The sequence below is a fragment of the Hyperolius riggenbachi genome, chromosome 11, assembly GCF_040937935.1.
Source record: "Hyperolius riggenbachi isolate aHypRig1 chromosome 11, aHypRig1.pri, whole genome shotgun sequence".
Taxonomy (NCBI): domain Eukaryota; kingdom Metazoa; phylum Chordata; class Amphibia; order Anura; family Hyperoliidae; genus Hyperolius; species Hyperolius riggenbachi.
The window spans coordinates 173,085,308-173,101,023 of NC_090656.1; the positions used below are offsets into that span (position 1 = coordinate 173,085,308).

The window sequence follows — 15,716 nt, forward strand, 5'->3', positions numbered from 1 at the left end:
TGATTTCTAGTTTCTCCCCTGCGTGAACCGTTTGCCTGGCTGTCTCTTCACTGCAACTGGCTTACCGATGATGAGGTGTGAACTATATCGCGGGGCAGCACAGCAAGGACTGAGTAAGGGTGAGCCGAACTTTGTGGTGAGTCACTGCCTAGCTCACAGCTCTCTGGTGGTGGGGCCAGGCTACCTATAATTAAGCGTGGGGGGGGGCGAGAGGAACTTGCAAGGCTACCTATATTGGCAATCTACTTCCAGATTGCCAATACTGACGATCTGTAGGCTGGCAATCTAGTTGTAGTCTTTTTCCCCATCAATGCCTCCTACTTTTCCCCTCCCATATGCCCTTTTTTTGTACTTTTTAGGTGATAAAAGTGGTAGAATTAGTGAAGAGGTTGAAAAGTCTTGCTCTAAACACACACACAAACACCACACACACCACACACACAGTGACCACACACACCTTAAACACACACACACACACGTTCTCAGCAACTATATTTGTTTTCCTTGACTGCAGTGCTTGAGTTTAGGTCTTCTTTAAAGAGGAAATGAAGAATATGGTGACTGCCATATTTATCTCCTTTTAACCTCCTTAGCGGTATGCCCGACACTGTGTCGGGCATACCGTCGGCTGTCCCCAGGAGTCCCCCAGTATAATTTTTTGAGGTTGCATAGTTGTAATAGCTTCAATAGCACTAGGCTAGCTAGCAGTGGTGGCCGGCATCCCCTGATTACTTTTGATCCCCCCCGATCGCCGCTAAATACATTACCCCTCCCTGGATCCAGCGATCGCGCAGCCTCCCTGTACATCTCCGGTCCTCTCAAAGGGAAGGATCGGGTTTGCGCATGACGTCATGCGGAGCTGCCCAGGAAGGCTGTGCCGATCGCTGGATCCAGGCTGGGTAATGTATTTAGCGGCGATCGGGGGGATCAAAGGAAATCGGGGGATGCCGGCCACCACTGCTCGCTAGCCTAGTGCTAGTTGAAGCTATTACAACTATGCGATCTCATAAAATTATACTGGGGGACTCTCGGCTGCAAACCCTCCTGAGCGGCGTAATGCTCAGGGGGTTAAACTATACGAGTCAGCCCTGCTGATCTATGTCTCTGCAGAAGTGTCTGAACCACACCAGAAACAAGCATGCAGCTAATCTTGTCAGATCTGACAATAATGTCAGAAACACATGATCTGCATGTGCTTGTTCAGGAGCTATGGCTAAAAAGTATTAGAGGCAGAGGCTCAGCATAATAGTCAGTTAACTGACATTGCTTAAAGAGACACTGAAGCGAGACTAAATCTCGCTTCAGGTCTTATACACGTGCCCCTGCTAAAACGCCGCTATCCCGCGGCTTAACGGGGGTCCCTTCACCCCCAACCCACCCCCCGCAAAAGATGGTCGGAAAATGGTCGCTGGCTGTCTCTCTTCCTGGAGGCAGGGCTAACGGCTGCAGCCCTGCCTCCCAGCGCGTCTATCAGACGCGCATCGCCGCCTCTCCCCCGCCCCTCTCAGTGAAGGAAGACTGAGAGGGGCGGGGGAGAGGCGGAGATACGCGTCTGATAGACGCGCATGGGGCAGGGCTGCGGCGGTTAGCCCTGCCCCAACCAGGAAGCGCTCCCCCGCTGCACGGAGGGGGTTTGGGGGGACAGGGACCCCCGTTAAGCCGCGCTATAGCGGCGTTTTAGCAGGGGCACACGTGCCCCTGCTATATATGAGGTCTGAAGCGAGATCTATTCTCGCTTCAGACTCTCTTTAAAAGGAAATAAATATGGCAGCCTCAATATCACTCTCACTTCAATTCTCCTTTAACTGCTCACTTTTTTCACTGTAGTGGTCCTTAAACAGTTGAAATTTGACATTTGGAAAATTACAGTTTAAAAAAGACAGTTAGAAAATGGCAGCTGAAAAACTGTTTACATTTGGCAGTTGAAAAATGACAGTTGAAAAATTACAGTTGAAAAACAGCAGCTTAAACTTGGCAGTTAAAAAAACAACAGTTGAACTGTCGTTTTTCAACTGTCATTTTCCAGCTGCCATTCTCCAACTGTTTTCCAACTGCCATTTTCCAACTGTCATTTTCCAACTGTCATTTTCCAACTGCCATTTTCCAACCGTCATTTTCTAACTGCCATTTTCAACTGCCACATTTCAACTGCCATTTTCCAACTCTCATTTTCAACTGCCATTTTCCAACTGCCATTTTCCAACTGCCATTTTCCAACTGTCATTTTCCAACTGCCATTTTCCAACTGTCATTTTTCAACTGTCATTTTCTAACAGCCATTTTCCAACTGCCATTTTCAACTGTCATTTTCAACTGCCATTTTCCAACTGCCATTTTCCAACTGTCATTTTCAACTGCCATTTCCCAACTGTCATTTTTCAACTGTCATTTTCTAACTGCCATTTTCCAACTGCCATTTTCAACTGTCATTTTCCAACTGCCATTTTCCAACTGTCATTTTCTAACTGCCAATTTCCACCTGTCATTTTTCAACTGCCATTTTCCAACTGTCATTTTTCAACTGCCATTTTCAACTGTCATTTTTCAACTGCCATTTTCCAACCGTCATTTTTCAACTGCCATTTTCCAACTGTCATCTGCTGTTTACTTGCTGATAAGGCCTAATTAGACAGGCTAATCTCTCTAGACCAGGGCTTTGCACCTGTGGTACGCTTGCCACCGGTGGTACTTTGCTGTTGGCCAGGTGGTACACACCAGGTTTGCCTGCCACTTTGTTGTCCACCTGCCACTTGTCCTGGCCCTGTCCTGCCTCCACAAAGTTTGGCTCCTCCTCCCTAGCTTCTTGCTGTGCTGCTCTGCAGCATACTTCAGACCTCAGATCAGTGGGGAAGAGACAACCAGGCGACCGGTGCACAGTGATGGCGCAGATACAGAAAGTGACATCACTGCTCACTTCCTGTATTTGAAGTATACGCGCCGTCACTGTGCACCGTTTCCCTGGCTGTCTCTTCACTGCAACTGGCTTACCGATGATGATGTGTGAACCATATCGCAGGGCAACACAGCAAGGAGTGAGCAGGGGGGAGCCGAACTTTGTGGTGAGTCACTGCCTAGCTCTCAGCTCCCTGGTGGTGGGGCCAGGCTGCCTATAATTAAGCAGGGGGGGGGGGGGGAAGAGAGGAACGTGCAAGGCTACCTATATTGGCAATCTACCTCCAGATTGCCAATACTGACAATCTGTAGGCTAGCAATCTAATTGTAATCTTTTCCCCCACCAATACCTCCTACTTTTCCCCTCCCATATGCCCTGTGTACCTGTAAGAAAAAAGTTCCCCCGGGGGGTACTTACCTCAGGGAGGGGGAGACCTTTGTATCCTAAAGAGGTTTCCCCCCTCCTCCTCAGTAGAGGGGATCCAGCACTGGGAGCCCCAAAGTTCTCCTTGTCGGTGTGCGCTTGCGCAGTAGCTGCTCTCCGTTCAGGCTCCAGCAGAAACAGCCAAGCCCGATCATGTCCAATCTACTGCGCAGGCACACTGGTGGTACTTGAACATTTTCAGGGGATAAAAGTGGTACAATTAGTGAAAAGGTTAAAAAGCCCTGCTCTACTGCACATTGATGTCCAGACCTTCCTAAACATTCATTTCAAATTGCATGGGAGGGAAACTGCAGGGTTATATTGGATGAGGAGCAACGGACACAGTGTTTAGACACCTTTTCTGAGGGTATTTGGTACCTACTGGTGCCCATGCACGATACAATAAAAATGTTCGATTTTCCCGTTTATTCGATCTAAATGATCGAATTGAATGAACGTTGAAAATATTTTTTTTTTCGATCAAGAAAATCGAACGATTATCCCGTTTTTTCGGGAAAATTTATCGGACATGCTGGAAAAATCTTTATATTCGATCTAACAGAATAATCGAACTAAAATATCTAATTGAAAAATTGTACCATGTATGGCCACCTTTAGAGACTGCATGCTATTTATCCCGAGGGATCAGCTGTCCATTTCTGGGGCTGTCAATGTACAGGTACTGAGTATCATATATGGTATTATTTTGGCGTCTTTCCTCTCCTGCCTTAGGCCTCTTTCACACTGAACGCTGAAAAACGGATGCATTGTAACTGATCATTTGTTCCATAGCAATGCATTGTAAAAAGCTTTCAGTTAAAACGCATATAATATGAACTGACCCATAGGGAAACATGGAGACTGGACTGCACGCCAGTTGGCTATTCAGTTATAACTGACATCAACTGATTCTGTGTGAATTGACCTGTGTGATGGTTTTGTTTCAGAACAATAATCTCTTTGACCTTGCAATTTCCCCTCAAGAGTCATCATCTTCATTTCTTGCTTGCGGACAACAAAGGAAGGCGCTAGTCTACTTTAGGGGACCCACCGCAAATCCCCATAGACACTTTCAGCTGGGCTGCAAAACGGAACAAATGGCTTCCGTTTGCTTGATGAAACCCCCACAAGCCTTATATCCCCGGGTAGCTACGCATGTCCTCTAACGAATTTTGCGGGTTTCGGTAAAAAAAAAAAGTTTGAACTGACTGTGTAGGAGCCTCGGAACGACCGCAATTTCGGGTCCGTCGGCCATCTTGGTTTTGCTCTGCAGGTCGTTTCTTCCTCCTCATTGGAGGGATTGTTAGGTGGGGGCGTGCCAGCTAACAAACCCTCCAATGAGGAGGAAGAAAGAGACCTGCACAGCAGAATTAAGATGGCCGACGGAACCGAGATTTAGGCCGTTCGGTGGCTCCTACACGGCCAATTTAAACTTTCTGTTACCGAAAACCTCCCAATTCGTTACAGGGCATGCTTACCTATCCATGGGTATATGGCTTGTGGGGGTTTCAACAAGCAAACGGAAGCCATTTGTTCCGTTTTGCAGCCCAGCTGAAAGTGTCTATGGGGATTTGCGGTGGGTCCCCTAAAGTAGACTAGCGCCCAAAGGAAGCCATTACAACTCCTATGTGATCACATGACAACGCAGTGCTGTCATTCTTTAGACTTGGTCCCTTCCATTCCCCTGATAGCATCACACTGTTCCAGCAAAGAGTGTATCCATCATCACTACAGCTGCACAGCCTAAATGATGTTCTTATTACATTTTATGTATGCGCAATTATACAACTTGTTTGGGACAATAAATTATCGTTCTTCTGTAAAAATATCACATCGCAGGAATATTCTACTTACCACTGCCACAGCATCACTAGCCACAACTGCATGAAAATCCAATACTGTGTAGTAAGCCACATTGGTTAGAATGTAGATGACTGTAACAACCGGCATGGAGATTGCAATGGAAAGTGGCAAATTCCTGGAAAAAAACGGATTAACATATTTAAAAGAATTCGCCATAACCAGAAAGACTATAAAGCAAACAAAGAGTGATGAACTCACAAACATAATCACAGTGTTATGATTAGGACTCCTACATCTACAGTAAGCTTCACTGTTCCAAAATACAACCAGCAAGAGGATGTGAAGAATATGACTCAACCTAGCATGAGTAATTGTAATATGAATTTATATTAGAACAGAATTAGGATATTACAGTATTTAACAATCAGGTATTTTGCTTTTAAACTGGTGGATAATTAATATCCCAATAATCCACAAGCCTTTCACATGCCTTAATTTTCTATTTTCCTTTAAAAATGGAGTTTAGACTGTAATAGCACAGATAGTAAGTCACTGTCACCTTTGCTGTGCAACACATGTGACCGTGCATTTTACACAAATGCCATTGCAAGGCTAACCCCATTTATTTATATTGAATGGGGCACTTTACACACAGAAGTGCGTGCAGAAATGTGTTACAATGCACAGAAGTGTGCCCATCAGACAATGCAGTCTATGCACTGCCTAATGTCTTCGCATCAGCAACATGAATGTTGGCCTGGGACCCACTGACGGCGCTTTGCAATGGATTCCACAGCACCAACTATTCCTGAACTCGCAAGTCCGTGATTTTTACCTTGATTCCCGTAGTGATCGTGATTTGGCTCTGCAGCCTTTGATGCAATCACTCTGGCTGGGATTGCTCCCAAAATGTTCGCTTTGTGAATGCACCACGATCAAAATGCAACCCACCTTTGTGAGTATATCATTTTATTTCTACAAATTCCACAACTCTTACAATGATACTGCACCATTGGGTTCCTGGTCTCTCTCTTCTTGTCTTATCCCTAGATGACAACCCTGGGTTATAACAACACAGGAATCACCTATACTCATCCCTACATGTGTGTCATGTCTTTGTGAATGCATTACAAGAAAGCTTTTTACAGGATTTTATTACTGCGTCAGCCCTTGGTGTTATTTCATCATTCTGCAATTAATAAATGAAAGGGGCACTACAGCGAAAAATTATAACATTTAAAATATGTGCAAACATATACAGATAAGAAGTACATGTTTTCCAGATTAAAATGAGCCATAAATGACTTTTCTCCCATGTTGCTGTCACTTACAGTAGGCAGTAGAAATCTGACAGAAGTGACCGGTTTTGGACTAGTCCATCTCTTCACAGGGGATTCTCAGCAAGGCTTTTATTCTTTATAAAGATATTCCCTAAAAAGGATTTAAACAATGATGCTGACCAGCCTCCCTGCTCCCTACACAGTTTTTTGGCAGTTGGACAGAGCAACTGCCATTCACTAAGTGCTTTTGAAAATAAATAAATCCCTGAGAATCCCCCTATAAAGAGATGGACTAGTCCAAAACCTGTCACTTCTGTCAGATTTCTACAACCTACTGTAAGTGACAGCAACATAGGAGAAAAGTAATTTATGGCTCATTTTACTCTGGAAAAAGTGTACTTCTTAAATGTATATGTTTGCACATATTTTAAATTGTATAATTTTTCGCTGTAGTGCCCCTTGAAGTATCTCCCAAGTCAACATAACACAAGTTTCTCACACCTTTCCTCCACTTCTGCTAATTAAAATATAAAGGCACAAAGAGTAGCACCGAGAGATTTCGGGAGTGATTCTGGCTGAAGTCTTTTTATTTATACTTTTTCACTAAGAGCACTGCATACAGTCTCACTGGCCTTAAAATGCAAATGCCCACACATAAAACTGTTAATGCTAGCCTTAGTGCAGCTACTACCCATTCAGCTGAACACAGCTCCCTGCATCACATTAATGCATGACCACATGTGCCCCCAAGGTGTCCTGCAACAAAATTATACAGTTGGCTATTTAATTACTGCTTTATCATTGGGCTTCTATTAGGCCTTTTTTTGCGAGGGAGGGGTACTGTTTGTTAGGGAGTTCTTTTTTGTTCTCTGGGGGGATCTATTCGGCCCAAAGGCCGGCAGAAGCATGGAGCTCTCCATAGGCTGCATCAGGCCAATTCTACCTAGTAACATTGAGCATAAACCAATGAGAATCCTCCCTGTTGCTGAGGATTTCCATTGGTCTTTTGCAGCCCATGCTAATACCGGCCACCGGGCTGTGTAGGAGGGTCGGAGCGGTGGCGATGGGCGGCAGGACACAAGTATTACGTCACGGCGGCAATCGAAAAAGGCAACGCAGATGAGGCGACTCGCCTAGCCTTTAACCGGACACATTTTCCCGTTCAGTCCACGAAAATGTGCCAAGTTGGGACTCTGCGTTCTGTCTCGCGTTCTGCAGCAAGTGGATCCGTGTCTTTAACAAGTGAAAGCGGATCCTATTTTTATCATAGAATTCCTGCATTTTAGCGGAGCTTAAAAAGTGTCCTGAACAGGTACTTTTTTAAGCAAGTGTGAACCGGCCCTAACTGCCACATAAGGAGGCAGTGAGTAACTACAGGGTCACATAAGTATCTGCAGAACAGATAACAGCTTATTACTGTTTGTGCAAACATGACCTGGAGAAAAATGATTGTTACCTTTCTGGGTTCTTAATTTCTTCTGTTACATAATTCAGCGTGTCCCATCCCGAATAAGAGAAAAGTGCAGAATACAGAGCTAAAGATATGTGTCCCGCATCATACGATGACCCAGCAAAGGAATCCTCAAAATTCTCTGTGTATCCTGTGGAGAAAAGTAACAATAAAAATGAAGCAAGCTAACTATAGCGTTCAAAGGTGACAACATCTAATAAAGCATGCCAGTGTTTTCTCTCCTAATGCACCAACTGACATACTGTACTCAGGCTACTGATGTGAAGGCTGAGCTAAAGTTTCCCAAGTGCACAGTAATACGTGCCATTAGATACCTCGAGACCTGTTATCAGCTGCTTAGTAACGCTCACAGTTTTCCTGTAAGTCAAAGAAGGTGACTAGTGGAAGTTAAAGAAGGAAAAAAGGGGAGGAAATAGCTAAGAGATATGATCACATATCTGCATAAAAATTGTTGGAGGCAAAGGACATCCGTGAAGATAAGCTGGCATCATTCGGGAAGACATATTACTAATGACATCATCAGTGGGACCATGGACATCAGTACACACGACAGATCACTAATGACATGCTCAGTGGGGTCAGAGACACGTGTACACACATGAAAGATCACTAATGACATCTTCAGTGGGGTCAGGGACACCTGTACACATGACAGATCACAAATGACATCATCAGTGGGGTCAGAGACACGTGTACACACATGACAGATCACTAATGACATCTTCAGTGGGGTCAGGGACACCTGTACACATGACAGATCACTAATGACATCTTCAGTAGGGTCAGGGACACCTGTACACATGACAGATCACTAATGACATCTTCAGTAGGGTCAGGGACACCTGTACACACGACATATCACAACTGCCAACATCAGTGGGATCGGGAACACCTGTACGCATATGACAGATCACTAATGACACGATCAGTGGTGTCAGGGACACCTGGACACGCATTACAGATCACTAATGACATACTCAGTGGGATCAGGGACTCCTGTACACGACAGATCACACATGACATCATCAGTGGGATCAGGGACACCTGTACACACGACAGATCACTAATTACATCATCAGTGGGGTCAGGGACACCTGTACACACATGACAGATCACAAATGACATCATCAGTGGGATCAGGGACACCTGTACACACGACAGATCACAAATGACATCATCAGTGGGGTCAGGGACACCTGTACACACGACAGATCACTAATTACATCATCAGTGGGGTCAGGGACACCTGTACACACATGACAGATCACTAATGACATCATCAGTGGCGTTGGGGACACCTGGACACAGATTAGGAATCTAGTGTGCTTATCTAGTTTTATCCACTGACTGGCAGAAAACTTTGACCTGCCAGTTGCTGTTAGAAACACTGAAGTGCTTGTGTTTATATGGAAAAGAAAATACAGTTATCAAACTTTAAAAAATAAACTTGGCCATTAGCCTCGCAATATAGAGAGCTAAACTTCAAGTTTAGTTTAACTGAAAACACTCAAGAAAGCTGAAAGGACTGTTTAAATTCTTCAGGATCACTTCAGAGTATGCGATCTCTATGCCTGCTCTACCACTGTCAGCAGCAGAAGAAGCTATTCAATTTACTTTTTGTGTATTATGGTTAATGGTAAAGGTATCCCATAATCAGTAAGGCTTTGTTCACATCATAAATCTCCAGCGCTATCACAAGCGCTGAGCGATTTATTAAGTTTTTTTCTCTGCTTTTCCCTGCGTTTTGCGCTTAGAAAACCACTTTTGTTTTTTCACTTCCTGACGTCAGTCAGGAAGTGAACTCTTTCATCCAGAAATTAATAAATACAACGTATTTCCCTATACCTTCCATTGAGCAAAAACGATCCGAAAATGGTACAGGTAGCGCTTTGCTGAGCGGATCGGAAACGAACCGCTCAGATGTGAGCTCTCTCATAGGGAATCCTTGCACAAGCGCTTTCAGGGCGATTTAGAAAATCGCCGGCGCTTAAAAAAACGAAACACCCTAGGTGTGACCAAGCCCTAAGGGCCTGATTTCCCAAAATTCTTCAGGACCGAGGACCACTGAAAAACATAAGTGATCCTGGAAATACCATCCCGGATCTATAAAATAAATCGATACCACCCAGGTAAGGGTTACGAATCCTTGAACCTTAGTAAATTAGGGCCCAAGTGTATACAGAAAAGAAAGTATAGCTGCTCAGAAATTAGAGGGTTAGCTGAGTTTTTTTTGTGCTTTTTTTTTTTTTTTTTCTAAACCAATTGGTATGCTCATTTTAAACTCAATATTTACTCAAGAATAGCTCTTCCTTAAGCACAAAAGAAAAGTTAATTATATTGCATTTAGCAAAATTAGATAAGCACTGCATGACGTTATAGCAGGTGTTCCCTACAAGCAGGTGTGAGCTAAAAGGCAGGTCGAGAAAAACATCAAAGGGAGCCAAGATCAATACCTGTCTTTTCAGCTACCAGCTGACGTTTAGACAAAGGGATAGACTCAGGAAAACCTGGTCAATATGACACAAAAAATTCTGTGCAAAAGTATTTCTTCAAATATGTCTTCATGGGGGAAAAATGGTTGCTATACGCTGAACAGCCAAAAAAATGTTAACAATATATACTTACCATAGTAGAGAGGAGGCTCTGGATAGTCCAGAAGATACCCTCAGCCCCCTCCCCCTTACTGTTCCAGCGCTAGGAGCCTCTGTACAAATTTGGCGAGCCTTGTTGACTATGTTCGCACAGGTGCAATGACAGCCCGTGTCTGCACAGTAGCACAGAGCTGCTCATCCGTGCCTTTTTTCTCTAGATGTTAAAGCGGACCTGAACTCAGAACTTCCCCTCTGCTCTAAAAGATACGCAACAGCATAATAACCTTTAAAGAAAAACATTTCTTTGTTACAGCAGATACAAATCCTAAAATAAATCTGCACTATTTTTACTTCCTGCTTTCATGGAAGCAGACATATTGTTAATATACTGTGCTTTCAAATGGGCTTATCTGCCTTATCTGTCGTGGCAGTCAGGTGACAAAAGAGAGATCAAATAACAACTTGTGATTAGACACAGATGAAGGGGAATGAGCCAGGCTAAACTCTAAATACATACTGTGTGCATTTCTCTCTGTTTTCTTTCTGTCCTGTGCAAGAGTTCAGGTCCACTTGATGATGGTCTCGGCGAGCAGGAGTGGACTGGAGGAGGACATGCCTCTAGATCATCCAGAGGCTTCCATCTACCTGGGTAAGTATCCACCTGTTCCTGTTTTTTTTTTTGGTCACAACTTCACTTTAAGTCACCTATGTATTATTGTGTAGGCTCTCCTTGTGCAAAGCTTTGATCCCCCTGGATCCCACAACACTCCTGAACATGTCCAGTGGTATGTAGCACCAAGACGTTAGCATCAGATCCTACAGTATACCGGGAACACCCCATTAGATGACCAGCCATTTTGAAAGTGCTCAGATGCAGTTGTCTAGCTATCACATTGTGGCGCTAACCAAAATTGCTGAGATCCTTATGCTTGTCTGTCAAGTATCCTTAATGGTCTGAATAAGTGGACCAATGGGGACGCTCAACAGGAAACTGAAATAAGCCCCAACAAATCGTTGCCACCAAAGGCTTTCATTGGTCCACAAGAAAGCAATGAGGGGAAGCCTTGGCAGCAAATTATAACATGCTAATCAGTTGCGCAAGGACTGTAGCAAGCAAATACTTATTTTGCAACAGTTCTGGAATACTTTAAGAAAAATTATAGTTTATTAAATTTTTCTTTATTGCTTTTTTTTTTTTTTTTTTTAACTTTTTATTATGTAAATAGAAAGGGGGACATATACAACTCTTTTTGTATATTTACCTGGCTGGTTGTAGCTATTTGTTCAGTCCTCCCCCATATTAAGGGTTTGACCAGATAGCACCATAATTCCCGACAATGTCCTTTTTTGTGTGGGACAGGTAGAGGTTAAAAAGAGCCTCTCTTCCTTAATATTGGGGCAAGAGTGCTTTACATAGACATGGGGGCACACCTCCAAAAGACTACCAGAAACCCCAGAGTGATATCACTGCCAATTTGGTGGTTTGTGGAAGTATTACAATGTGATTTTAGGGAGAGGGTGCCCAATCTTCTTATTAACCTACTTAGTACTGTACTGCTCTGTCCTCTAAAGGGGCCCATACAACTAACGATCTTCCCGCCGATATACAGCAGATTCGATCACTGTGATCGAATCTGCTGTGAAATCATTGCGCAAACGCTCAAAGAACGATCGATTTCCATCCAAAATCAATCGTTCCCGTTGAGCCGTCCGTGCGGAAGATTTTTCTCAATCGCCGGCGGGTCGGGAGTGTGTGGCGATAGCAGCGTTCAAATGCCCAACGACCGACCTAATACATTACCTGATCCGGCAGGCGCGTGTCCCCACTGTCACCACTGCTCCGTCTCCGCAATGGGCTCTGAGTCCAGCAGGCTTCACTTCTTCCTGTCCCAGCAGGAAGTTTAAACAGTAGAGCACCCTCTACTGCTTAAACTTCCCCGGACAGAAAGAAGTGAAGCCAGCCGGAACCCGGAGCCCAGCAGAGAAGAAGACAGCGGTGACAGCGGGGACACGCGCCGGCAGAGCAGGTAATGTATGCGGGTGGGCAGGCAGCGGTAGCACCACCACAGATTGTGAACGGTTTCAGGCTGAAATCGAATCACAATCTGTTTACAGTAAAGGCAGCCATACGATCCTTCTCTAATCAGAAACAATCAGAGAGGGATCTATCTGTTGGTCGAATCTGATGGCAAATCGACCAGTGTATAGCCACCTTTACAAATGTCACCTTGAGATTACTGCAATTGGCTCATTAGAGAAGATAAGTTAGCAGCAGTGCTTTATGCCTGGTTCATGCAGCAAGAGTTTTTTAAGTACTAGTGAATTTAAAAGCTCTTGCTCATGTAATGCTATGGGTGATTTAAAAAAAAATAAAAATCACATCCCTCAAGTGAGAACACACATCTAACGTTGCATTAGCAAGAGCTTTTAAAATCTTAAACGCTTAAACTGAATGGGAACCGCATTTTAAAAAAATGAGACAGATACTTACCCAAAGAGAGGGAAGGCTCTGGGTCCTATAGAGCCTTCCCGCTCCTCTCCTGGTCCCCTCGTTCCAGTGCTGGCTCGCCTAGTAGCAGTATTTGACTAAATCAGTCAAATACTGCTTTACCCGGCCGAAGGAGGCTTCAGAAGTCTTCAGGGAGCCTGAGTGCTCCTGAAGAAGGGCGGCCCTGTACTGCGCCTGCGCAAGCAGGCTCTCTTGCACGCTCACGCCTGTGCAATATGGAGCCGCACGTCTTCGGGAGGACACGGCTCCCGAAGACTTCCAAATACCCTTTCGGCGGGGGATTGAAACGAGGGGGAGGGGAGCCAGCATCGGACAATCATCTGCAGATCTGAAGATCCATCCTGGTGGATCTGATCTGCAGATTTATGTCTGTTAACCACCCTGGCGTTCTATTAAGATCGCCAGAGCGGCTGCGGGAGGGTTTTTTTTTAATTAAAAAAAAACTATTTCATGCAGCCAACTGAAAGTTGGCTGCATGAAAGCCCACTAGAGGGCGCTCCGGATGCGTTCTTCTGATCGCCTCCGGCGGCCAGAAGTAACACGGAAGGCCGCAATGAGGGGCCTTCCGTGTTTCGCTTACCTCGTCGCCATGGCGACGAGCGGAGTGACGTCATGGACGTCACCCGACGTCCTGACGTCAGCCGCCTTCGATCCAGCCCTTAGCGCTGGCCGGAACTATTTGTTCCGGCTGCGGAGGGCTCGGGCGGCTGGGGGGACCCTCTTTCGACGCTGCTCGCGGCGGATCGCCGCAGAGCGGCGGCGATCAGGCAGCACACGCGGCTGGCAAAGTGCCGGCTGCATGTGCTGCTTTTTATTTGATCAAAATCGGCCCAGCAGGGCCTGAGCGGCACCCTCTGGCGGTAATGGACGAGCTGAGCTCGTCCATACCGCTAATGTGGTTAAACAAGGTGTGTATGAGGATCTGCAGATATCATAGACTGTGAATGCATTTTGCAGGAATGGTTCTTTTGCAGGTACATGTCTTTTGCAGATACTGATCTTTTGAATGTGTACAGCATCTTTGTGTACAGCATCTTGCAAAGATTTCTATCTGATGGGGAGTTCAGCTCAATGGAATAGACTGTGTAGGTATGGCTCTCATACTACATGGAAGGGGGTAAAATTGGTCTGTGATCTTTCATTTTCCAAAGACTATGGTCTGATGTGTGTATGCACCCTTAGAAAAGCTCTTGAAGTGTGAACCAGGCCTTAGAGTGATTGTGCCAGAAGCACCCGGAGCCAGTGTGTTGAATATATACTGTGTCAGGATTGAACATCCACAAACGTGGCGTAGATTTAAATCAGCGTGGCATGGAAGCAGTTAATTAAGCAAGTGGGAGGGAGGCAAAAACAATGATAAATCCAAAAAATAAATAGTGGCCCTGAGTTAAAGCAGACCCAAACACTTGCACAGCATATAAGGAAAACACATACAGTTGCTAAGAAATACACTCTGTGGGTGTTTAGAGAGATTGGCCTATCTAATTAGCCCCAATCAGTAAGATATCAGCAAGTGTGAATTAGGGCTGTGAGCTGTGCAGTGGTGTGCTCTTGTTCTGTGATAATATGTAAACACTGGAGGTTAACCCTTTCTGGGCTCCCAGGAATGTCCAAGGAAGTTTACACTTCAGGTTTTCTTTATAGGGTTTCAATAAGTTGTCGTGAAGAAATGCTTTTCTTTAAAGGACAATTGAAGCGACAGGGATATGGAGGCTGCCATATTTATTTCCTTAAATGCAAGTCTGACACAGGTATCGCAGAAGGTGAACAGAGGCGCCAACAGCATAAAATATGCTAAAAATTCTAAAAAATGCTAGGGAGGCAGTGGTGGACTTATTTCCCCGAAGCAGACATGAAACTGTCAATTTTCAAAAGATTACATTTAGTCACATACTCCAGAAAACAAAGCAACGCGTTTCGCAGGTATATTCCTGCTTCCTCAGGCAATAACAAGTAGAAGTATCTAACAGTGATATGTTGTGACAACGCCTAGTGCAGTGGTTCCCAACCTTTTCCAGGTCGTGACACATCACGCCAAACATTCAGATATCCGTGACACGTCACATCACGCCAAACATTCAGATATCCGTGACACGTCACATCATGCCAAACCTTCAGATACCCGTGACACGTCACATCATGCCAAACCTTCAGATACCCGTGACACGTCACGTATGATAGAAAACAAGCATAATAATCATGAAATCACTTTAAAATGAGGCTTAGAGCTTTGCAGGGCTGCAGCGACAATGTGACTGCTGCTGGCACAATTGGGGGGGGGGGTGCAAGGACAATATGCTGATGCTGCTGGCACAGTGGCGGGGGCGGCAGCAACAATATGCTTATGCTGCTGGCAAAGTGGTAGCCTCAGAGACAATATGCTGCTGCCAGAACAATGGGGGGGGGGGGGGGGGGGAGGGGCACAATGCTGCTACTGCACAATGAGCAGGGGAGCTGCAGGGATAATATGCTGCTGGTGCAGTAAGGTTGCTGCAGGGGAAATATGCAAAAGGTTATTATGCTGTTGTGTATCTTTTAGAGCAGAGAGGACATTCTGAGTTCAGGTCTGTTTTCTTAAAAGTCTCGAGTGGTTGCAGGCAGAGGGGGACTGATGCTCTTGGGAGAACTGGTGGAGGAGCTCAGGGCTACAGAGTGGATCCTGGGACTGCACTGTGCTGCCGATAGCTTGTGACCAGGCATTGCTGCAGGGCCCACCACAGGCAGCGGGCCCCTGTTGACTGGCGCA

The 15,716-nt window shown here is 45.2% G+C and overlaps 1 protein-coding gene across 2 annotated transcripts in view; it reads right to left on the reverse strand.

The window, feature by feature from the left end:
• The window catches only part of SLC7A6 (solute carrier family 7 member 6), a 101,784-nt gene that overhangs the window by 21,883 nt on the left and 64,185 nt on the right, over window positions 1-15,716 (reverse strand). For both annotated transcript variants that reach the window (XM_068261444.1, XM_068261445.1), the window contains 2 exons: window positions 7,856-8,000; window positions 5,171-5,294 (listed from right to left, as the gene is read on the reverse strand). In XM_068261444.1, coding sequence (XP_068117545.1) covers window positions 5,171-5,294; window positions 7,856-8,000 — 269 coding nt within the window. The remainder of the gene's footprint in view (window positions 1-5,170; window positions 5,295-7,855; window positions 8,001-15,716) is intronic.